The sequence below is a fragment of the Schistocerca gregaria genome, chromosome 8, assembly GCF_023897955.1.
Source record: "Schistocerca gregaria isolate iqSchGreg1 chromosome 8, iqSchGreg1.2, whole genome shotgun sequence".
Lineage (NCBI taxonomy): Eukaryota > Metazoa > Arthropoda > Insecta > Orthoptera > Acrididae > Schistocerca > Schistocerca gregaria.
The window spans coordinates 370,733,281-370,758,761 of NC_064927.1; the positions used below are offsets into that span (position 1 = coordinate 370,733,281).

Genomic DNA, 25,481 nt, shown 5'->3' on the forward strand with positions numbered 1-25,481 from the left:
TTAAGGTTTTATTATTGGTAGCGCCGCCACCACGTAGCGCTCTGTATAAAAATCACTGGCTGTGCCATGTTCAGTCTGTGGCTGGTTTGCATTGTTGTCTGCCATTGTGGTGTTGGGCAGCGGCAGCTGGATGCTAACAGCGCCTAGCGTTGCGCAGTTGGAGGTGAGCCGCCAGCAGTGGTGGATGTGGGGAGAGAGATGGCGGAGTTTTGAAATTTGTAAGACTGGATGTCATGAACTGATATATATATTATGACTCTTAAGGTAAGTACATTGTTTGTTCTGTATTAAAATCTTTCATTCGCTAATCATGCGTATCAGTAGTTAGTGCCTTCCGTAGTTTGAATCTTTTATTTAGCTGGTAGTAGTGGCGCTCGCTGTATTGCAGTAGTTCGAGTAACGAAGATTTTTGTGAGGTAAGTAATTTGTGAAACGTATAGATTAATTTAGTCAGGGACATTCTCTTGTAAGGATTATTGAAAGTCAGATTGCGTTGCGCCTAAAATATTGTGTGTCAGTTTAAGCACAGTCGTGTATAATATTTCTAAGGGGATGTTTCAAGCCTTCAAGATGGTCGCATCCGTGTTTAGCGACATTGCGGTGAACGAACATTGGAAGTATGTATTCGCCATCGTCATACTGGCGTATCACTCGGCGTGATGGTATGGGGTGCCACTGGTTCAACGTCTCGGTCACCTCTTGTTCGCATTGGCGACACTTTGAACGGTGGACGTTACGTTTCAGATGCCTTACGACCCATGGCTCTAAACTTAATTGGATCCCTGCAATACCCTATACTTCAGCACTATAATGCACGACCGCATTTTGTAGGTCATGTACAGGCCTTTGTGGATACAGAAAATGTTCGACTGCTGCCCTGGCCAGCACATTCTCCAGATCTCTCACCAATTTGAAACGTCTGGTCAATGGTGGCCGAGCAACTGGCTCGTCACAATACGCCATTCACTACTCCTGATGAAATGTTGTATCTTGTTGAAGCTGCATAGGCAGCTATACCTGTACACGCCATCCAAGCTCTGTCTGACGCAATGCCCAGGCGTATCAAGGCCGTTATTACGGCGAGAAGTGGTTGTTCTGGGTACTGATTTCTCAGGATCTATGCACCCAAATTGCGTGAAAATGTAATCACATGTCACTTCTAGTATAATATATTTGTTCAATGCATCTGCATTTCTTCTTGGTGTAGCAATTTTAATGGCCATGCTTAATTTTTTTAAATTTACTCAACGATACTTGTTAAGTACTTTTAAAACAATGTTATGTGTCAGTATCAATAAAACCTATGCTAAACAAGCCAACAGCTGCCAACTTGGCTAAAATTTTTTACGGAGATATAACTTTCAGCCGACTGATGATGCTATGTGTGTATATGGGAGTGGGGCTGGGGAGAAGGAGAATGCATTGAGTCTAGTTTCTATCCTTTCATACTTAGGAAGCTACAAACTTTTTTTAAATTACAAATATTTAATGCCAAATTGTAAAATGTTTGTGCTAATCGCGTTTTTTAATATGACTTCGAATGCTTGTAATTTGAAGACTGATTGTCACTTTATTAGTATAAGCAAAAAATAAATTTAAGTCAACAACCCTCGTGCTACTACCACATGCAGGCTGGAATTTACATATTTCTGAAACTTTTTGCAGTTGATGCCCTAATAGGCATCAGACACTGACACTGAACTTGTTTTAGAAGTTCTAACTACTGTTAAATGAACTTTAGAAAAAAGTTACCTTTTTAATTTTTCACATTTTGTAGTTTGATAAAGCATAAAAAACGCGTCTCACTCTTTTTTATGCTACTTTAATCTTTGTTATGGGTCTAATAACGGTAGTGGCCGAACGACATTATAAATAAAGACATGTAATAAGCAATCTAGACAGTATTATTCACAATGAAATGATCACCGACTCACATAGCATTTTGTTCATTAATAAGCATGGTTTCCATTGGTGGTTTCAAAGGTGAATAATGTCACAGCTATCATTGAAGGTAATAAAAATAACACTGCAGTGCAATAAAGCCATAAAGTGGACAGGAAAAGGATAAAATTATTAGTGGAAAGACTGATTACTTTCTAGAGTCTTAGGAACTTAGGATATGGTGGAGCTGATGGGTCAGGTGAAGTGGAACACAAGAAAGGGTGTAATGGGATAGAAAGACACGCGATTTGATGTAGGAATAAACTTGGTGGCAATGTGCGACCCCCATCTTCCGTTGACTAGTAGTTTTGCTAGTTGGTCATGCCTATTTTGTCTTAATTGTTATATCATACCCTCGGGGTAAGCGTGGGAGTCAGTGGAAGAATACTCTGCTCTTCCAAAAGATTATAAAAAACAAGAAGATTTAATAAAAAAATTTAAAAGGACGACCTACATACAGATATTTTAATATACATTTGTGATAGGCAAAAATTGTCTGCTGTTTAAAAGCAATGAGCTACAGTACGTTAAAACATAAACTTCGCCGTACTCTACTTCAGTAGCACTTAGCGGGAGGGAATTGATTTAGGAGGAGTAATGGGGAGAGGGAATATTGGTCATTAATGCCAGAGTGCTATGGGTTGCGTGTTTCATGTGGGTTAGATTGTGGGGATACGTATGATGTGGGAGGATGGTTTGTACGAAAAGGTGAGACTCAGGATCCAGTTAGCTAAGATGCGGCAGGGCCAAGGTGGAGAGAAGGAAAGAAGGGAGGAGTAGAGACGGAGGTAGGTGAGATGTAGATGAGACCTGAACTCGGAAAAGGATAGGAGGAAGGAACATTGGGTTTAATGTCCTGTAGACATCGAGGTCATTGGAGCACCAGCTCGGATTGAGTCAATGATGGGAAAGGAAATCGGCATTTCAAAGGAATCATCCCAACATTTACCGGGAGCGATTTAGGGAAATCACGCAAAACCTAAACCTGGATGGTAGGACGCGTGTTTGAACAGTCGTCCTCTAGAATGTGAGTCCAGTGTGCTATCCACTTTGCCCCCTCGCTCGGTGGAGGGAGATAGGAAGGACCAGTTTAAATCTATAGGAGGGTTAGATGTCGGACTGGCTTTCGTTGTCAGGGAGAGGCAGTCTGTTAAAACTGCCTTGGGAGAGGACATGGGAAGTGTGTCAGTTTAGAGCGGGTGGGTGTATTGTCATAAGCTTAAGCACAACAGGATTTGCGATTAGCGGGGAAACAATGGAGTAGTACAGGATATTCCGCGGTGTTTACTGTAGGTAATAGAGCTAGTAAATGTAATGGTATCGGCAGTGCAGACACCATGAGTTAGCCAGGAAGGCCAGAAAAGTGTGTGTAAAGAACTATGGGTTCTGTTCTACTGGTACCATGGGAAACGACGAGTCAGGAGAGATCAGCCTACAATGCAAGAGGTTGCTGTCAGTGTCTCGGTGGAGCGCTAGCTCATAACTCTGACGCCGTTCGAGTGTATCTTAGGTAACCTGGTAGTGCCTCAGTGAAAGAGCAGCCGTCGGCGAGGCACACTTGTTGATGTTAGGAAAGCATTTCCGGCAGCAGGCGAGCTTACACTGTAAACAGCACGTTAAGTGTGCAGATGTCCTGCGCTAACTCAGTAACACTCGAAGTCGCCCAGTTCACCGGACGAAGATAATCTAGAGGTCATCGTCATCTGATGATACTGGCTGGAGACCCAGTACCATTAAGTAAAGTGGCAGTTTCTTGACCAGCGGCTAGCTGATGACACTGATAGGGAGGATGAAACTGCTCGGCCTCACACTGGACCAGTAGCTAGCATGGAGATCGTACCATTATTGGTGGTAGATTTAAGTCGAAGTACAAGTGCTGCTAATAACTGCGCTGCGAGTATCTGTAGTCATTTTGGCCAGCTATGATGTGACAGAAACTCACGTCCAATTACGCTTTAACAGCTCGAAACTTATGTTTTTACGTAGGAAGTGCGGCGTTGTGTGACAGCGAGTGGATATCCAGCTCACTGTTACGGCAAACTGTTGTAGTATGCCGTGCCAGCAGTATTCTAGCGACCACGACAGGAATTCGTAAACGGCTCGCCTGCACGCTTCTTGAATGGGTACGAAGTCTAGTCTGCAGCTGCTGCCACAATAAAGGAGGCGAGTGCGGGAGGGCAAGTGGAGGCGGAGGGGAAGTGTGCTGCGTTCAAGGATTTGGAGGGGCTGATAGGGTGTTCGTGGGGATATTGCGGTTACAAACAAACTATATTATAGTACAAATCATTTGATATGAGGGGAAACCACAACTGTGTTAATGCATTCCAACTAATAAAACCGCAACAGGAGCGTCAAAATAATTTACTATTCGCGACTAGTTTCATGACGTTATAGTAACGTCTTCAAATTATAAACTGTTGACACAAAGAAGATACAGAAACTGCAGTTAGAACTATCTTAAGCCAGGGTGGACCGAATTGATACGATATTGATAAGTGAGACAGGAATATAGACATTCCAATACATAACGTCCTTAAAATCTCCGTAAGGGTAAATAATAGTAGTCTTCTACCTTCCTGCACAAAACTGGCGTAGCAGAGTGTGCAACCGTCATGATAAAGTAAGCAGAGGAACAAGGGAAAGACGTAATCCTGGAAACAAACGCTATTGAATGGGAACTGGCATCATAAACGTAGAAAAGAACCCCAGCCTAAACGAGCATACCGAATACCTGTGGTATGAAAATATATAAAATTTTGTAAAGTTTTTGCAATTTAAATATACAAATGCTATCTGATACATTAAGGAGGCTGACCTCTTACCTCTGAATTTTTGCGTCTTACTTTGCTCTTAATTTTTTACATCTTTCCATAAATGACGTGTACTATTTTACACGAATTATACAGTGACTGTCTTATGCATGGTATTTTATATATTTTTGCTAGGTCTGATGCTGTTAAGACGCGCTGTCCCGGTTTTTGGTTTGTATGGAGGTTTCCTTGCCTCCCAGTACTTTTATGTGTTTCCAAACTGGTTTGGATTAGCACTTTGCCATTGCTTTTCGGGTGTTTGCGGCCTCTGGCTCGGTATATCGGTTCCTCAGGTTCCGCAAATGCTCTGGTGAGCGTTCTCTCAAAGACGGTTCAAATGGTTCAAACGGCTCTGAGCAGTATGGGAGTTAACTTCTGAGGTCATCAGTCCCCTACAACTTAGAACTACTTAAACCCAACTACCGTGAGGACATCACACACATACATGCCCGAGGCAGGATTCGATCCTGCGACCGTAGCAACAGCGCGGTTCCAGACCCAAGCACCTAGAACCGCTCGGCCACCCCGGCCGACTGTCAAAGACGGAGGCCGCTTATTCAGTGTATGTTGCACTAGTGGGCTTGTCGCTGTTCCTGAGAAGACGTTCAGACGATTGTGTTTGGGGTGGGTTTTCTGTTCCATATTAGTGATTCAACAATTTTTAGTTCCAGGGTAACGTTCTGTTATACAACGATAGTTGTATACATTATGACTAATTTTGTGCAGAAAGATAGGCGACTTCTGTTATTTACCTTTAAGAATCCGGTATATGCTCGCTTCAGACAGTTATAATTACGGCTTTCGTATCTTCTTTAGGTCAACAGCTTGCCATCTGACGATATGACAACAGTGTTATGAAAGTAGTCGTCATTAAATAAACCATGTTGACGGAGAAGTTGCTTTAGCTGATGTTCTTAATGTATTTGGGGAACATTTGGTGAGAATCTACCCTTAATAAATCCCTCGGCTCCTACCTTCCAAACTTCACAGAACCTCTCCTGCAGCCCTTACAGAACTAGCACTCCTGGAGGGAATGATATTACTGAGTGGCTTAGCCACAGCCTGGGGGATGTTTCCAGAATGAAATTTTCACTCTGCAGCGGAATTTGCGCTGATATGAAGCTTCCTGGAAGATTAAAACTGTGTGCCGGAACGAGACTCGAACTCGGGAAAGGCAAAGGTCGCGAGTTCGAGTCTCGGTCCGGCACATAGTTTTAATCTGACAGGAAGTTTCATACCAGCTCACACTCCGCTGCAGAGTGAAAATTCCATTCTGGACTAGTCTTACCGTCGGTACACAGGCGGGTGAACTAGGGTGGTATACGTACCTGGTCTCCATCACTCTCAGCTGACTCCTCGAGCAGAGGGAGCGGTCGGAAGAGCGGGAGGACGAAGTTGCAGCGGGAACGAGTTCCTCCGGCCTCCTCGACGATGACGAAGTCGAAGACGGTCTCTGAGATGTTGGTGCGCTCGACGCAGTCGAAGTCGGGCCAGTCCATGCGGTAGACGAGGCCTCCGTCCTCGCCGTCATACTTGACGGGCGACGGCAGTCCGTGTCGCAGCGACAGCTCTCGCAGCAGGCGGCCCACGGGCGTCCTCTGCAGGCGGCCGCGCGGCAGCGACACCTGCCGGGCACGCGGCCGTACAGTACCTGCCGTCGCATCTCCGTGCCGATACCTTTAGACGCGACACTTGTCAGCTGATAGCTGAACTCATATCAGTACTTTACAGCAATGACCGTATCGAATCCACATCTATATGTACATATATACTCCGCTAGCCACCAAGAGGTGTGTGGCGGAAGGCACAATTCGCGCCAAAGTCGTGTTTCCCCCCTGTCTGTTCCACTCGCGGACCGCGAGACGGAAAAATGACAATCTGAACGCCTCAGTACGAGCTCTAATTTCCTTTATCTTTGAATGGTGATCACTGCGCGATTTGAAAGTTGGTTGTAATAATATGTGCTCTACATCCTCGGCGAAGATCGGATTTCGGAATTTAGTGAGCAGCCCCTTCCGCTTAGTGCGCCGTCTATCTGCATGTGTGTCCCACTTCAAACTTTCTATGAGATCTGTAACGCCCTCGCGATGGCTAAATGTACCAGTCACGAATCTTGCCGCTCTTGTTTGGACCTTCCCAATCTCTTGAATGAGACCCAACTGGTAAGGGTCCCATACAGACGAACAATACTCTAACACTGGACGAACTAAAGTATTGTAAGCAATTTCCCTTGTTGAAGGACTGCATCGCTTCAGGATTCTACCAATAAACCGCAATCTAGAGTTCCCCTTGCCCGTTACTTCTGTAATCTGATCATTCCATTTGAGATCATTTCGAATAGTCACACCCAGATACTTTGCGGGTCGGCGAGTAAGTTACTTCACTGGTTTCAAGTTTTGATGCCGTCTTTAATCACGTGAGCCTGGCAACTAATTTGGTGGTCAGCCAAAAAGCGAAGGCCTCGTCATGCTCTCTCTCTCTCTCTCTCTCTCTCTCTCTCTCTCTCTCTCTCTGTGTGTGTGTGTGTGTGTGTGTGTGTGTGTGTGTGTGTGTGTGTGTGTGTTTTTGCTCCATTCGCAATTTTGACTGGTCCTATATTCAATGTATTATTTAAGTATGTAATGAATGAAATGGACCAATAAATAAATAAAGATGAATGAATGAAATGAATTTCCAGTCTGCACGGCCACATTCCGGTCCAGCCCACTGAAAGAAAAGTGTCGATTTCCCATTCCTTTGCGGGATCAGGATTATGACTTCAGTAAAAGTTTAAAGTTCCCATCAAGATTTAATTTAATGAAAGTTTCTCACAAACAACACTTCCTACCAGATTGTTTTTCGCCCTGACTAACATCACTCAATTGAAAGTTCGCAATAAATGTTCACAATTTAACGCTCGCCACAAAAGTGGAAGTAAATTCACCACCTGCCACGCGAAATTGAATTTCATACGGACGGCACACTAACAGCTATTTTACCGAACTCTAAATGATCCAGGACAGTGTACAGTCCTCGCGAGTTCACTATCCGTTTTCACTGCCAAATACGAACTTGTCACAGCTCGGCTCTGACGTCATCCGAGGCAGAGCGCGACCAAACGTTTAACTGGCGTGGACCTCGCTGTCTGACACCGAAGTGAACCTTCCTACTGCTTCAGGGGCTGTATTTATAAGGTGCCGCTGCGGACTGCCGAGAAAACATCCCTTATCTCTGTCTATTTGCATACGGTGGCAGTCTACAAACGACCGCTATCTCGGGCACATAATCTTTAGTAATATAGTTACTAATTACGTCAGATCTTCTTAATTTTTGTTGGTATGCAGATAAGCAGTTTGAAAGCACGTAGAAAGTTTCAGCTCGCTAGAAAGAAAACTTTGCTTAAAAGAATTTATTTAGTGGAACTAACGGTATATTGTTACCTCTGAACCATACCTTTGCTAAGACATATAAGTTGCTATTTATGTTACAAGTCTTAAACTTGGTGTAGCTCTATTAACTGATATATCGGATCATTTCGTTTAACCAAAATCCTTTATCATTAAAATTTCAAGTACTTAATCTACAACACTTAGGTACATTTTAGTTACAAAATTTGTTTTTTATTTAATTACTCAAAAACTATAAGAGGTAGATTAACGTGGACTCTCTGATATTATTTTTGGGGTGTACGGAAACATAAAACAAATTTTCAAGTTCCTAAGTCCATTATTTAGCGCCTCTGATTTTTGCGAAAAACGTGGATTCTGGCGTTAATTTTTGTTTTGCGGTTTTGGAAACCGCATCACTTTTTTATAACTTCTAACTGCATCTTCTGACCAAATTCTGGCTTCCCTAGCGTCATTATTTAGAGCCTCTGATTTTTCTCTTAAAACGGCATTTTTCCGTAAACTATTAAGTTTAGAACATCAAGACTTGGTATTTGGAACATTATTACAATAAACTATAATTTAACAAAGTTTCAAAGATAAATTTTGATTATTAATTTCATACTAAATTGTGGAGCAATACTTGTGCGCTACATGCAGACGCTTTAATGTGAGGTGGTTCTACTAGCGGTGAACTGGGGTAAGTCCCGGCGCACTCGCTAGCCTCTGTTATCTCACACATGATACAGCGCTTGGTTTGCTTGAACTTGACGGACGTTACCGCTTCCAAAGACTGGGTATTTATTTTGTACTCGTACATTAATGGGGATTTTCGCCTTGTGTTATGCACTAGGTTACACTTTCTAATATTGAAAGATAACTGCCAGTCATTACATCAAGCATTTATTTTCTGCAAATTCTCATTGATTTGTTCACGACTTTCGCGTGATACTACTTTCCTGTAGACTACTGCATCATCGGCAAACAATCTAAGGCCGCTGTCAATACCATCAACCAGATAGTTTATATAAATCGTAAAAAGCAGCGAACCTATTACGCTAGCCTGGGGCACAGCTGAAGTTACGCTTGTTTCTGTTGAAGTCACCCTGTTCAGGACGACTTACTGATTCGTGTCTGTTAGAAAAGTATCTGTCCAACCGCATATGTCATCGGATAGGCCGTAAGCGCGCGCTTTTTGGAGCAAGCGACAATGCGAAACTGAGTCGAGCGCCTTTCGAAAGTCGAGAAATATGGCATCAACCTCGTAGCCGGTGTCTAGAGCCTGTTGTATATCGTGCACAAAGAGGGCCAAGTGTGTCTCGCATGAGCGCTGTTTCCTAAAACCGTGGTGGTTTCTGCAGGTGAGCTTCTCAGAGTCTAAAAAGGTCATTATGTCTGAACATAAAATAAGTTCCATGATTCTACAACAAATCGATGTCAGTGAAATTGGCCGGTAATTATGTGCATCCGATTTTCTACCCTTTTTATAGATTGCTATGACCTGAGCCAACTTCCAGTCCCGTGGAACTTTGCGCTGTTCCAATGATCTCTGACAGATGATGGATAAGAATGGTGCTATATTTGTAGCATAGTCAACATAAAATCTCACGGGGTATCGTCTGGGCCAGATGCCTTCCTTGCGTCTAAGGATCTTAAATGTTTTACAATGGTCCTATTATGGTACTTTACAGCCAGGACCGTATCGAATGATGCTAGCAATTATTAAATTTTTATAACACTGCTGCCAATCCAAAACGCAAATTTGAAAGATAACACTTTATACAAAGATCACATGATTGAAAATACAGCATCATGTGAAGTGAGAAATATGATGAAATCAGTAGTGAGTTTTACCACTATTGCTGGCTGTAACCGCTAGTACACGCCTCGGCATTGAATACAAGAGGCGCTGGATGTGTTGTAGGGGTATAGCAGTCCATACTGCTGTCACATATTGCCAAAGTAGTCTAGTGTAGCTGCGGGTGTCGAATCCCGAACTGGTCGTTCCGCAGTGATCGACCAAACGTATTCGATAGGTGAGGGATACGGAGAACAGGGAGGCCAAGCCGACAGTGCAATCTTATGGACGATGAAGAAGTCTTGATCGCTACATGATACGTGTGGTTGCGTATTATCCTGCTGCAATGTGGGTTTCGGCAAGCTTGGAAGGTACAGGAGGAAAATAGGATCCAACACTTCGGAGATGTAACACTGGCTGGTTAGTGTACTGGCAATATGTACCGGGGAATGCGTGAATGGAGTGCAGTACCACCCCAAACCGTATGTCTGATGCAGAACCAGTATGCAGATGCATAAGGCAACAGTTCCAGAATCTCTCACGACAGTGTCTCCTGACTTCAATCCGACCATCGTGGTGATGCAGAAAGAGCTGGGATTCGTAGGTAAAAACGGTGTTGTTTCATCTCTCGCGACAGTGTCTCCTGACTTAAATCCGACCATCGTGGTGATGCAGACAGAGCTGGGATTCGTAGGTAAAAACGGTGTTCTTCCATCTCTCACGATAGTCTCTCCTGACTTCAATCCGACCATCGTGGTGATGCAGACAGAGCTGGGATTCGTAGGTAAAAACGGTGTTCTTCCATCTCTCACGACAGTCTCTCCTGACTTCAATCCGACCATCGTGGTGATGCAGACAGAGCTGGGATTCGTAGGTAAAAACGGTGTCGTTCCATTCGGTTGTCAATGTCCGTCGTTCCTCACACCGCTGTCGGCGCAAACGCTGTACCATTGACTCACTGGTAAACTCAACAATCGAAGCCTTGCGGACAGTCCACTCTGCTCCAAACGGCGTCGAACGGTACGGCACGAACATTACTTTTGCGCAATAGGCCGGATTTGTTGTGATATAGTTTTTGATGTGGCAGAGCGATCCATCATTGCCACGCGCACAAAATACTAGCCATCACGTGTAGAGGGGCACCAAGGTGGGTGCAATCGGTCCCGTCGGTCCGCCGTTCCGTCCTGCATCCAGCGATTACAGATGTGCATCGCAGTTGCTTGGTTCCGTCCGGAACGGTCACTGATTTCTCTGAAGGGTTTCTCACAATCCCTAAAGGCAACTATTCTTCTTCAGTCGAACTCCGAAACGTGCTCGGAAGACGCTCGCTGTCTGTTACGGGGCATACTGAAGCTGCTCACAAAGAGCAATAACACGAGGGAACAGCGTCAGTGCGTCCACACGACCATCTGTTCCCCGTTGCAGATGGCGCTACTTGCTCCTGTGATGCGCGCATGCGCTGAAATGCTAATCATGTGTATCTCTCGCAAACGCATGCTGCAGATTTCACCTGATTTGGATGCTTCGCTCAGGCTGTTGCATTTTGTGTGGTCAGCAGTGTATTTACCCTAAAGGTTGGCCGCATTGCTCAGTTCAAACACTTTCAACAACTGAACGGGTGAGCAGCAAGAGGTCGACAGCTAAACGATCTGTGCGTACGGGGGTGACAGGGAGAGTGAAGGAAAACATTTGCAATATTTAGTTCGCAGTTCGTTCACTTGGTGTCTCCTTGTTTTACCAATTCGACGTACTTCATTTTGTTATTGTTGTTTAAAACAATTTAGGTGCAAGAATGACGATTGACAGAAGTGAAGCTAATGGCGGCCACTGAGTGAAGTGCGTTTCTTCGGCTCGCGAGTTTTTCCGCTCATTGAAGGTGTTACAGAGAAGTGCGGCAGTCCACAACGTGTGCATCCGACTAAACAAGTGTTACTTGCCGTGGTGTATTGTTCTCCGTCAATTACCACAAGTGATAAGTGATAAGTGAGTGAAAAATGGGAAGAGCACGAGTAAGCGGCAGCAGGCGAGGCTACAGGGGCGCAGGCAGCGCGGGCGCCCGGTCTCCGGCGGCAGGTGAGGCCCCGCTTCCCGACACCGGGGAGCTCGTCCGGTCCCAGGTGAGTGCGGCGCTGCACATCAAAGACACGCTAGACGTAATCGTCCAATCCATCACGGACTCCGTGACGGCCGCGGTCATGGACAAACTGCAAGAGTCTGTCGGGCGCAACAGCACCGAAATCCAGTCTCTTAGAAAGTCCCTGGCCGCACAAGAGAAAAAAGCCGCCGACCTAGAGGCTAAACTGTCTGCTGCCACCGATGAAATTGAGCAGTATCAGCGAAGGAACAGCTTGCGCTTGTTCGGGGTACCTGAAAACGATCGCGGAAACACCGACGACCTGGCCATTAGCCTCGTGCGTGAGAAACTTGGCGTGCAGATCGACCTGGGCGATATTGACAGAAGCCACCGTGTTGGGCGCAGGATACCAGGTGCCATGGAACCCAGGCCCATTATAATTAAATTTGTGTCTTACCGGAAAAGAGCTGAAGTGTTTGCTCACAAAAGAAAACTCGCCAAGAGTGGGGTTACCCTGAGGGAAGATCTGACGCGCGAAAGACTAAAAGTTTTGAACGCTGCGATCACACAGTTTGGCCTTCAAAATGTATGGACCCAGGATGGCAGGATCGTAATCAAGACGGAAGGAGGGAGGAAAACGGTGAAAAACATGTTCGAACTGAAAGACTGAGCGAAATCTCGCGAGACACAAAGTCTCATATTGTAATCTGTATAATATAAGTTAATTTTTATTCTTTCTTTTCATTTTTTTAGCTTAAATACTGCTCCGTTATTTCTATAAGTATCATAAGTACTCTATTTAAAATCAGCCAATTGTTTCACAAAAATATTGTTTCTTTATTTGTCTATGATAAGTGCTCATGTATATTCATATTGTCAGTCAAATGGGAATTAACATTCTCCATTAACAGGAATCTCCTTACAACCGCCTTTCTATATATGTTATTTTCATCTTCGCCACTACCACTACTACTACTACTATCTTTTTCGTAACTACTACTGCCACTTTACATCTTTCTTTTCACTCCCTTCTTCGATACTTCCACCGTGTTTTTCACCTTTAGTCCACAGACGCTTGAGTCAGTCACGACCTTAGACACACCTGTACATATGTCTTGACCCGCGAAATCCAGCTTTTGTCCCTCTTCCGGCCAGCAGGTAAACGGAGCGCGCTCGGTCCTACAGACGGACCGGTTCCGGCGGCGAGCTCTTTGTGGCCCACGCGAACGCGCAGTCGCTAACGGCTCACTTCGACGAGTTCTGTGACCTGTTCTGCCAATCGCTGTTCCACATTATCCTCGTCTCTGAAACTTGGTTGAAACCAAACATTTCTTCCGACGCTATCCGAATCGCTGGTTACTCTCTCCTAAGGGCAGATCGTGAAACATGACGCGGGGGTGGTGTGGGTGCCTATGTTCGCTCTGATCTGACACCTACTGTGCTATGCACATCGGATGCAAAGGGCGAAGGAGAAGCAGAGTTCTTGTTTTTCGAAATAAATACATCAAATCAGAAACTGCTAATTGGAGTAATCTATAAACCTCCAAATGTCGGTGCCATGTCCTCCTTTCAGTCTGCCCTGTCCTCACTCGTGACACAGTATGAACACATAATCATTATGGGCGACACATACATCGACTTACAGTTAAAATCTCCCTCTGCCGAAAAACTAAGGCGACTGTTCCACTCCAATGATATGAGTTTAACACCGCTGGACCCAACTCATCACACGCCACACTGCCACACAATCATAGATATAATAGCAACAAAGCGACCAGATAAAACAATCCGCGCCAATCAGACATCCGCTTCGGGACTCTCTGCTCATGACGTGATATTCTTAAATTACTCAATGCATACTACCAAAGAAAAATCTCACCTGGTAACCTACAGAAACTTAAAAAATGTTAACCATGACGCTCTTCAAAAGGATTGCGCAGGCATCCCTTGGCATGATATAAGCAATGAACCGACTTTAGACGAAAAAAATCGGCAATTATGTCGCAAAATTATTGCACTCTATGATATGCTCCTCAACGCACTGTTAAGGTAAAGAGAGCTCCCGCTCCGTGGCTCACCACTGTATTACGCCAGTTAATGAATAAACGTGATGCTGCACATAGGGCCTTCAAGCGTAACCCAACTCCCGAGGCGTACGAAGCTTATAGGAAACTCCGAAACAGAACCAAGCAAAGTGTGAGGAATGCCAAACTCAGACATGCCCGCTCTGTCGTATGCGGCATATCAAAACCTGCTGCACTGTGGAAAAAGCTGCGCAGTTTCGGTATAGAGAAGCGAAGATCTGACGCTGATTATCAAGCGTCTGCAGAAGAATTAAACGATTTCTTCTCAACAGCTGCAAACTGCCACGCAGCGACAGATTACCAGCCCCAAGATATCAATCTCTCGAGAGACAAGTTTTTCCTAAAACATGTCACTACCGGCACAGTACACAAGGCAATTATGAGAATCTCTTCCGAGGCAGTAGGAAATGATGGATTGAGCATTGGCATGATTAAGAACGTCGTAGACACTGTTATTCCAGTTATCACAGACATCTTCAACCTGTCTCTTGTCAGTAGTACATATCCTACTGAGTGGAAGCAGTTTAATTAAGCCTATACCCAAGACTGACAACCCTAAGTCGCCAGGTGACTACAGGCCGATCAGCATACTACCTGCAATTTCTAAAGCCCTAGAGTACATCGTCCATGAACAACTGACGGATTACCTCAAAACTCATAACATCCATGACGAATATCAGTCAGGCTTTCGAAAGCACCATAGTACAGCAACCGCATTAATCAAAGTAACTGATGACATTAAACATGCTATGGACAGACGTGAAGCTACTATCCTAACACTGCTTGACTTTAGCAAGGCTTTTGACACAGTTGACTTCGATATATTACTAATTAAAATGAAACAGCTGAATTTCTCAAACAGCACAATACACTGGTTCGACAGCTACCTCAAAAACAGAAGTCAACAAGTCGTTTGTGGGTCGGAAAAGTCATCATGGAAAAGCGTGCGCTCTGGAGTTCCCCAAGGCTCCGTCCTTGGTCCACTACTCTTCTCACTGTACTTTAATGATATTTCTTCAGTGATTCACTCCTGCAACTACCATCTTTATGCCGACGACATCCATCTGTACATAAGTGCAAGCCCCAAAAACATTGCTGGCGCAGTAGCGAGTATGAACGCAGATCTTTGCTCTGTTTCTTGATGGGCACAGAACCTGGGTCTGAAACTAAACCCCAAGAAATCCCAGGTCATACTTATATCTCATCCAAAGTTAATCAGCCGGTACTTTAGCGAAACAGTCCCTAAAATACTCCTCAATGGTACCCAACTACCATACCAAAAAACAGTAAAAGACCTTGGAATAATCTTGGATGAACACCTAAACTGGGAAGAACAAACAGTCACAGCTTGCCGGAAATCGCTCTCCTCCCTACATGCAATTCAAAAATTTTGAAAAATATTTCCAACCCATGTTAAACCAAAATTAGTCCAAACACTAGTCTTGCCTAATCTTTACTACTGTGATGTAGTTCAACACGGCACAAATAGTGAAAATTCTAGATGCCTCGAGCTAGTGATGAATGCTTGCGTTCGATACGTGTGCAATATTCGGTTGTATGATCATATCAGTCCTTCATACTCCCAGCTAGGTTGGATACGCCCACATACGGCACGCGATCTCCACACGATGTGCTTACTTCATCGATTTCTTAGCCACTGGTGCCCCCAATACTTATCTTCTCACATTAAACACCTATCATCATTCCACAATCGCAACACCAGATCGGATACGTCTATCATCTTGGGTGTACCTTTACATAACACAAAATCTTTCTCCGTGTCATTCTCCATCTCAGCCATACGACTATGGAATGCGCTCCCCTGTGATCTGCGTCTTATCCAGAACTACTCAACATTCAAGAGGGAACTCAAAACTTACATATTAGGGACGGTATAGCCACCATTGTTGTGCCCCTCCCATCTCTTTCTTTCTCCTCTCCATCACAGCTTCGAATTTTACCGTTCTATTTCTCTTCCTCTAACCTATCTACCTCTTATATATCTCTTTCACCCCATTCTATCGTCTTATGTCTCTGCTCGATGAGAATAACTCACAAGCTGCAAGAACATAACGAGAAAATTCCCAACTAACAATGGGACTGACATTCAGAAAAGAAAAGTATGTTTACTTTCATATACATAGTCATTATTATTATTATTATTATTATTGATTGTTATAATTATTTTTATTGTTATAATTATCATTGTACTACTGTTATAATATCTATTTTTTTCTTTAACATCAGTACTGCATAATAGGCTATATGTCCTTAATGTTATGTAGAAACTGTAACTCGTTCAATCTGAGTATGCCTGGTTAGGTGTAAGAGAGGGCCTGAAGGCCCTAATCTTGCCAGGTAAAATAAATGCATAAATAAATAAATAAATAAATATTTTAATAAATGGGTAATAATGAAGTGAGGTTCAAGAACTATTTAAAAAACTGCAAATCTTCGAGAAATGCTTCAGACATGAAAAAACAATCAGGAAAACACTCTAACACCACAGAAAGGAAAATTTATTTATTTAACACAATAATAAGGCTGAATAACTATCTTTACAATGTTTTTTGTTGTGACATCATCGTACAACTGTACCACGATATCAGTGCAGAGTAAGACGCATCTGTCATGAAAAAGTGTAATTTATTTCACAAAACATGTTTCGGGACGACATGATTCCATTATCATGTTCTTATTATTAATATGCCATTAGGCACAGCCAAAAATGATAACTGAGCAACAAACATGCATTGTTAAACATAAACGGTATCCAGAAGCAATGATGAACATTTAGGGATCTGACAGGAACGATCAATCGAAGGAAGAAGTGAAGTAAACATTGGCTCTAAAACGCATACCTTAAGAGTTGTGAGCACTTCATCTTCGATACTGTGAAACAAATCTCTCCTACTGCAGTCTCTTTGCTTTCCATATTTTCAGAGGATTTAGTGTGGACCAACACAAGAAAAAATTTGTCTATTAAATGTGGGCTCTAAAATGTATACTTTAAGAGCTATGGGCACTTGTTCAGAGGAAGAGATGTGTTTGACAGTAGCGAAGATCTTGAAGTATGCTTTTTGGAATCCATGTTTTCCAGAATTTTTGCTTCGAATGATCGTCGTCATCATATCGCTGAATATTGACCATTCCTACCTTGTGTAAGAATCTATGGTATATTATACGTATCATGGTACAACGTTCATAATTCCCGGTGACGCTTAAATTACACGTCTGGACAACTGGTGCGCCTTAGTCAGTACTGACAGATCGTTGTATATTTGGTAGGATAAATAAATGACGACATGAATAGAAGCAGAACACAGCGCGAATGCGAAGAAAAGATTTGTTCCGCCACTTGTTTTCTTTATACTGGTACGCTTCTGAAAGCTTTCAGGTGTTTTACAGAGCTTTATCAGTTTCATTGGAGAAAACGTAATATCATCTAGCCTGTAGAGCCTGTCACTAACCAGCTTGTCAGTTCCATCAACAGTCGATTCAATACAAACATCGTTCTTTTCTGCTTATTTTTACATGTCACTCGTTTTCTCCTCCACAACAATTGGGGATGTTTCGTGGACAATTCGCTTTCTCTAATTTTTTGTAGGTAGTAAGAAATAATGTTTACCATGCATTGTTGATACTGCACCAGAATTTCCGGAGCTATGTTTATACTTGCATTACACTGTACTCCAACCTTCAGTCCCACATTCCAGCTTTTGGGAGTGCCAACGGTGATACACCACCATACAATTTCCTACCGATATTAGGTGATATTGTTGAAATTATTCTAAGATTTTCAGAGCTATGCCTGTTTTTATGTGTCACCCTCTTATCATATTCGTTTCCTTACCAAGATTCCTAAGAGTACTAGAGGTATCTGACACACGTAATTTTTTTTCCATACAGTGAGTAGTTTGCATTTCAACATGGCTTGGAATTGCTCCAGTTACGTTTTACAAATTCTTAGAAATAAAAGTGAAACCCACGGATTATGGCCACCATTGCTGGAAACTATCCATGTGTAGAAAGAATGTCCTTCTTTTTGACAGATATGGATATATCTTACATTTAGCTTCTCCCATCGTTACATGCAAATGTGGACAAGTCGAAAGTTAAGGTAGCACGGCACTAGGTAAAGCTGTGGTCTGTGTATGAATCTGCCATTATAACAGCACTGTCCTTCCAGTGTAGCCTTAGCTCTGGACATTAACCGGCCGCTCTCCTGGCCCTTGGAATACAGCTGAGCACTGGCGCCGATTATGTAACTATCTCGGCTACCTGGGGCAGAGCGAGACGACACACACGTCGTGTGGATGTACGACCACGGTATACAAGTGCAGCGGCTTTAAGTGTAAATTGAGAGTTTAATGTGGTTTCGACAATACAAACTCGAGTGATTTTACAAAAGCTTATTCTGCCAAGATCTGGTTAATAGAAAGTGCTACTAGATTTCTCCTCACGCGATACCGTCAGGCCAACAACAGCACACACTCTGAATCATTTTCGTAATGTGTTCAGAAAAAAATGTAAATTCAAGCGCGTCGGGACTGAAAGACAATACGACATCGTTTATCACAAACGCACCCTCCAGTAATGATGAATGGCAGCATGCTCTGAATGTAGAAAAATGTAAATTCATGGTGCTGAAATGGAAGTACAATACCGTGAAGTTCCAATACAGTATTAGTGGTGCGCTGCTTGATACAGTCACGTCAATTAATTATCTAGGGGTAACGTTGGAAAGCAATGTGAAATGGAAGGAGCACGTAAGGTCCATGGTAGAGGAGACGAACGGTCGACTTCGGTTTTATTGAAAAAAATGTTGCAAAGTGTAGTTTATTACGGAAGAGACTGTGTACAGAAAAGTAGTGCTACCCATTCTCGAGTATTCGTCGAGTGTTTGCTATCACCACCAGGTCGGATTAAACGAAGATATCGAAGCAATTCAGAACGGAACTCCTAGATTTGTTGCCGGTAGATTCGATCAGTACGTGAATATTACTGAGATGCTTTGTGAACCCCAATGGGAATCCCTGGAGCGCAGACGAGATTCTTTCCGAGGAACACTATTGAGAGAAAGTAGAGAACGGGCATTTGCGGCTGAATACAGAACTATTGTACTGCCGCCGATGTACAGTTCGTGTAAATATCATGAGGGTAAGAAAAATTAGAGTTTGTCTGGAGGCCTATTTGCAGTCGTTCTTCTATCACTTCAAATGCAAGTTGAACAGGAAAAGGAACGACTAGGAGTGGTAATATATATATATATATATATATATATATATATATATATATATATATATATATATATATATATAATTATCAGGACAATGTGACGGATCTGTCTTAAAGAACTTATCAGTTCAAAACTTGTAAAAAACGTTATTAAGAAGGAACTGTTCGAAACAATTTTAAATTTTTCGTCCTGTGGTTTCGCCTCAAGAGTCAATGTATTGACCATATTAATTTCTTATCCATTAGTCAAATTAGGATGCTAAGAATGCAGACGCAACATACACTCAAGCTCCAAAGAAACTGGTATAGGCATGCATATTCAAATACAGAGATATGTAAGCAGGCAGAATACGGCGTAGCGGTCGGTAACGCCTATATAAGACAACAAGTGTCTGGTACAGTTGTTAGACCGGTTACTGCTGCCACAGTGGCAGGTTATCAAGATTTAAGTGAGTTTGAACGCGGTATTATAATCGGCGCATGAGCGATGGGACACAACATCTCCGAGGTAGCGATGAAGTGGCGATTTTCCCGTACGACCATTTCACGAGTGTGCCGTAAATATCAGGAATCCGGTAAAACATCAAATCTTCAACATCGTTGCGGCCGGAAAGAGATCCTGCGATCAACGACGACTGAAGAGAATCGTTAAACGTGACAGAAGTGCAACCCTTCCGCAAATTGCTACGGATTTCAATGCTGGGTTCTCAGCAAGTGTCATCGTGCGAACCATTCAATGAAACAACATCGATATGGACTTTCGGAGCCGTAGGTCTACTCGTGTACCCTTGATGACTGCACGACACAAAGCTTTAAGCCTCGCCTGGGCCCGGCGACACCGACAGCGGACTGTTGATGATTTAAACATGTTGTCTGGTCGGACGAGTCTCCTTTCAAATTGCATCGAGTGGATGGACGTGTGCGGGTATGGAGACAACCTCATGAATCCATGGACCCTGCATGTTAGCAGGGGACTGTTCATATCCTGCCTGGTCACCTTCATCCATTCATGTCCATTGTGCATTTTCAAGAGGCAATTTCAGGAGGACAATTCGGCACCCCGCACGTCCAGAATTTTTGCTGAGTGGCTGCAGGAACACTCTTCCGAGTTTAAACACTTCCACTGGGCACCAAGCTCCCCAGACATGAACATCATTGAGCGTATCTGGGACGCCTTGCAACGTGATGTTCAGAAGAGATCTCACCCCTTCGTACTATTATGGATGTATGGACAGCCCTGCAGGATTCATGGTGTCGGTTCCCTCCAGCACTACTTCAGACATTAGTCGAGTCCATGCCACGATGTGTTGCGGCACTTCTGCTTGCTGGCAGGTGTACCAGTTTCTTTGGCTCTTCAGTGTATGCAGGACACAGGTACCAGTTGCTGATTGATTTTATGCACAGACTTTGGCTATCGTTTCATCTGCTGGTTCATGAAAAAATGTTTATCTTATTCATTGTCATGATATTTCAATTATTAACGAATGCTAGTGAAAAATATTGTCATGTTTTCGAACAAGTTATACTTCTTTTTCCCTTATAAATTTCACACAAGGCTTTCTGTTTTGGTATGAACTTCCCCACTACTGCAATTTCTCCATAATAATGTTCCGCACAACAGAGTTAAGTTACACATCCGCAAATTATTAAATGCTTTAACGTGTGTTTGACAGGTTGAAGTTTTCTTCCAGTTATTTCACTGGAGAAATACAAAAGTAAATAAATTTCCTCCCTTGTTCGGATTGAAGTCGAGGACTGCCCTTGTTACGAATGCTACCTTCCCTCTAAAGTGAAAGCTCAGTGGGGTGGTCCGGATTAGATTGTAAGAGGGAACAATTCGGTTCACTCTCCCCCGTTTTTACCTGTCTAGCTGTCACTGATCCATCACGTTACCCAAGTGATGTGATCTGTAACATGAAAACGCGTTCGGTTAACGAGAATAAGGTAAACAAACAGCCTATATTGGGTGCTGAATGAATGTTACTCGTAGAAGAATTATTTTGCGAAGTTGATGTCGTACTTCCGGATTTAACGATTTTGAAGACTCAGGGACGCCTCTTCCTTTTTTCCTGATGAACCCAAATGTCACTCAGCTAATTTTTACTCGGAGTGGAGAGTAGCCCAAGAAAAGTTATTAAAAAAATGAAAGAAGTGGCACCGTAATGTACATGTACACTGTGGTAGAAAGTATCTGGGAACCGCTGTGCTACGCGGCGTTCACCACTAGATGTCACGAGTGGTGGACTCGCCAGTATACTTGCAAAAGGATGATGATGATGATGATTGCTTTGTAGGACGCTCAATCGTAAAAGGAGGCGAGGCGCATTGTTTTGCCAATAAAGGAGCGGTAACAGGAGAATGGGTCGATAGGAGAACTGAGTGACTTCCAACGTGGAGTAGTCACTGAATGTCACCTGAGTAACACATCTATCAGGAACATTTCAGCTATTGTAAAGCTACTCAAGTCGATTGTTGGTGATGGAAGTGTGAAGTGGCAACGTGAAGGAACAACCACAGCCAAAGCTAGATCATGCAGACCTCTTGGAAATAGGCAGGGACCATAATGCGTTATGAAGGGTGGTTGGAAAAAAAATCACATGAAATCCGCAGAAGTAATCACTCGTGACTCCCAAAGTGTTACCATCAGTGCAACTAGCCCAGTAACTGTGCGAAAGGAGTTTAAAAAATCGGTTATAATGGACGAGCCGCTCCTTGAAAGCCATACTTTAGTGTAGTCAGTGCTAAGTGATAGTGTCGGTGGTGTAAAGAGCAAAGCCAGTGGACAGTACGTGACTAAACAATTGCGATTTTTAGTGATGTATCACGCTGTATCATGTGACAGGGTTTGGGGTTGGTGAATGATTGGAGTCTGTTGCCTGCCATTATGAGTAGTGCCAAGAGTGAAGCACGGAGGAGGTGGTGTTACGGCATGGCTGTATTTTTCGTCGTTAAGTTGTGATAAAATTATCAAACTTAAGAACATTGTAAATGCGGGAGGATAGGAACGCATTTCATAGCTCTGTGTACTGTGTACAGTGTAGGAACGATTCGGAGACGATGATTGTTTGCACCACCCTGACACTGCAATCTGTCATGGGGCAGCCTCTCTAAGGCAATGGTTTGTGGACAACAACATTGGCCGGCCGATGTGGCCGAGCGGTTCTAGGCACTTCAGTCTGGAACCGCACGACCGCCAAGGTCGCAGGTTCGAATCCTGCCTCGGGCATGGATGTGTGTGGTTTAAGTAGTTCTGAGTTCTAGGGGACTGATGACCTCAGATGTTAAGTCCCATAGTGCTCAGAGCCTTTTGAACCATCTGAACAACAACACTCCTAAGACAGACTGACCTGCCTAGATAAATAAATAAATAAAAAATCACTCCCTTCTTTGGATCTGGCTCCTGAGGAAGAATGGGCAGCCATTTATCCGTAGACATGTATACGTTTGTAGTGTCCCCTGCAGAGTCAAGCCGTCATAATGTGGAGTCTGGTCATTCCCCTCTTTAATAATCAGTAATAGATGTCCGAGAGCTTGTGATCAGCTAGCGTAGTTCAAGGACTACACATAGAAAAATTAAAACGTTACCGACTGGGTGCCCTGTATTCGAATCTCACGCGACACAACTTTTTGTATGGAAGGAGGTCTGAGAGCCAAGATGGAAATAAAACATAAAATAGCAATCAGTACCGTTGTAAGGTGCCAGGACATGGGCACTTACACATTAGCTAACCAACATTAGTATTAATAATAAAGGGACTGGCAAGGACATCAGATCATGACTCTATTGAATTATGATACGTATGAGGCACTCTCGAGCATTACTCCCTGCATATCTGCAGGATTGAGTCAGTAACTTAAACCGTTGGTGAAAACCATCGGAAGTTGAGAATTGTGAAATGTAAAGTCTGCACCTGGCCGTAGCTCGCCGGGCCGCCGTGGGCGGCAGGTAGCGGTCACCGGAAACGCGGGACAATACGGCGCTTTTAGCGATAGCCCGGCATCCGGACCCACCTGTGCTGGGCAACACGTGGGGAAGACGGGAATTTCGTTTGCCTACGGGAATCATGAGCTACTCGATCATTGGCTAGATCTCAGAAATGCCGTCGGAGGGATTTCGGCGATGAGAGAGCGTTGGACATTGGCCGAAACTGAGTATTCGTCCGCCGCGTTTTCGTACGCTTGTGAGACTGGAGAACTGTGGGAGAGGACTTCGCTTTCAGCCATCGAGCGGTACGGACTTGGAGACGGAGTCTTGGCCATCGTCTTCGAAGGGAGATATACGGTCTGTATCGCGGCGTTACACCAACGCGTGTTCCGTGCAGAGTTCTGCGGTTAGAGCTCTTTGTGTGCTCAGAAGCGAGATTTTCACCAACGCCTAACCACTTCCAACAACTTACCCAATATTCTCGATCTAGAAGTTATCCTTGCGAGGTGCCGACTATTTATCAACGCAGCTGCCGGTAATAGGGGCGCGTAATTGCAAATGTGCCATTCCAGGAGTGTGTAGATGGACAAAGAGATTCACATTTTTTTTTGTAAATTTTGTCAGTTGTGGGGAATATCAAATTAAAATGCCAATATTACGATCGAATTATCGACTTCATTGTAGCTAGCATTTACCCCGTCCCGGTAAGCTTCACATGTACTCTAGTCACTGCACAGCTTGCTCAGACGGGGAGGAAAGTAAGTTTGCAGTCTTCTATGTCAGCGACGGACAGATAAGCTTAGACCCTACCTTGCAGTACTCCTCATGGACGCTGGGCAGCCTTACTCGGACCTCTGCGGGCCCGCTCCACGGCGACGTCCAGAAGGCGTCCTCGCCGCCGCACAGTATGGGTGGCAACCCGTGGAACAGAAACTTGCGGTCGTAGCGGCCGCCGTCGGCGAAGCTTCGCCACACCCAGGCGGCGGCCGGCTGCGCGGTGACGACCGCCGCGGCCACGGCGAGCAGCGTGCGGACTGCCAGTGCCATATCGCTCCACTGCCGATCGCTCACCGTCCGAGTGGCGAGTGGACGCCCGCTTATGTACTCCGGCCGGAGTGTCGGAGCCGTCGTAATTGGGAGCGGCGTGTCGCCGTAGGTGGGCGACGGCGCGGGCAACGAGGTGCCGCCCACGGCCACGCCGCGGCCCGCGGGTCGCGACCCCTGGAGGTCAGCGCGGCGGCGCTAACTGCCGCTTCCGGCGGCGCCACGGCGCAGCGTAGCCCAGCGCGAGCCAGCGTGACGCGGCAGCACCGGACGCAGCTTCCCGGTTCACCGGGTCACCGCTGCTCGGCGCTCTACTGCATACCTGCATACAAGGCGGCAGCCGAAGCACAGTGGCGGACGTCTGATTTTGGGCTAGGTGGTACTGCCTGTGGATCGCTGCCTATGTAGGGGCATTTTTCTACACTTATTCTTTATTTATTTCACACGACTCGTTCCACAGGACCAAATTAAGAAGCAAATGGCTCTCAGCTCTACGGAACGTAACTTCTGAGGTCACCAGTGGCCTAGAACTTAGAACTAATTAAACCTAACTAACCTAAGGACATCACACACATCCATGCCCGGGGCAGGATTCCAACCTGCGACCGTAGCGGTCGCACAGCTCCAGACTGTAGCGCATAGAACAGCTCGGCCACCACAGCCGGCTAAGAAGCAAATCTCCAGTCTCAAGGAGCGCATCAGTAAATGAAATTAAAATGTAGACCAAGCCATTGCAGACGACAACCTGACAATATACACTGAGATGACAAAAGTCGTGGGATACCGATGAGCAGATATACCGATGCAGGTAGTATCGCGTACACAAGGTACACTACTGCCCATTAAAACTGCTTCTCCACGAAGATGACGTGCTACAGACGCGAAATTTAACAGACAGGAAGAAGATGCTATGATACGCAAATGATTAGCTTTTCCGACACAAGGCTGGCGCCGGTGGCGACACCTACAACGTGCTGACATGAGGAAAGTTTAGAACCGATTTCTCATAAACAAACAGCAGTTGACCGGCGTTGCTTGGTGAAACGTTGTTGCGATGCCTCGTGTAAGGAGGAGAAATGCGTACCATCACGTTTCCGACTTTGATAAAGGTCGGATTGTAGCCTACCGCAATTGCAGTTTATCGTATCGCGCCATTGGTGCTCGCGTTGGTCGGATCCAATTACTGTTAGCAAAATATGGAA

At 44.5% G+C, this 25,481-nt stretch overlaps 1 protein-coding gene across 2 annotated transcripts in view; it reads right to left on the minus strand.

The window, feature by feature from the left end:
* The window catches only part of LOC126284833 (uncharacterized), a 71,027-nt gene extending 46,677 nt beyond the window's left edge, over positions 1 to 24,350 (minus strand). The window contains exons 1-2 of one of the 2 annotated variants that reach the window (XM_049984052.1): positions 24,046 to 24,347; positions 6,080 to 6,376 (exon numbers count right to left, since the gene is read on the minus strand). In XM_049984052.1, coding sequence (XP_049840009.1) covers positions 6,080 to 6,376; positions 24,046 to 24,282 — 534 coding nt within the window. In that variant the 5' untranslated portion in view covers positions 24,283 to 24,347. Of the gene's footprint in view, positions 1 to 6,079; positions 6,377 to 24,045 lie in introns of both variants that reach the window. The other variant, XM_049984053.1, reaches the window with a different exon arrangement.
* Between the last annotated feature and the right edge of the window lie 1,131 nt (positions 24,351 to 25,481).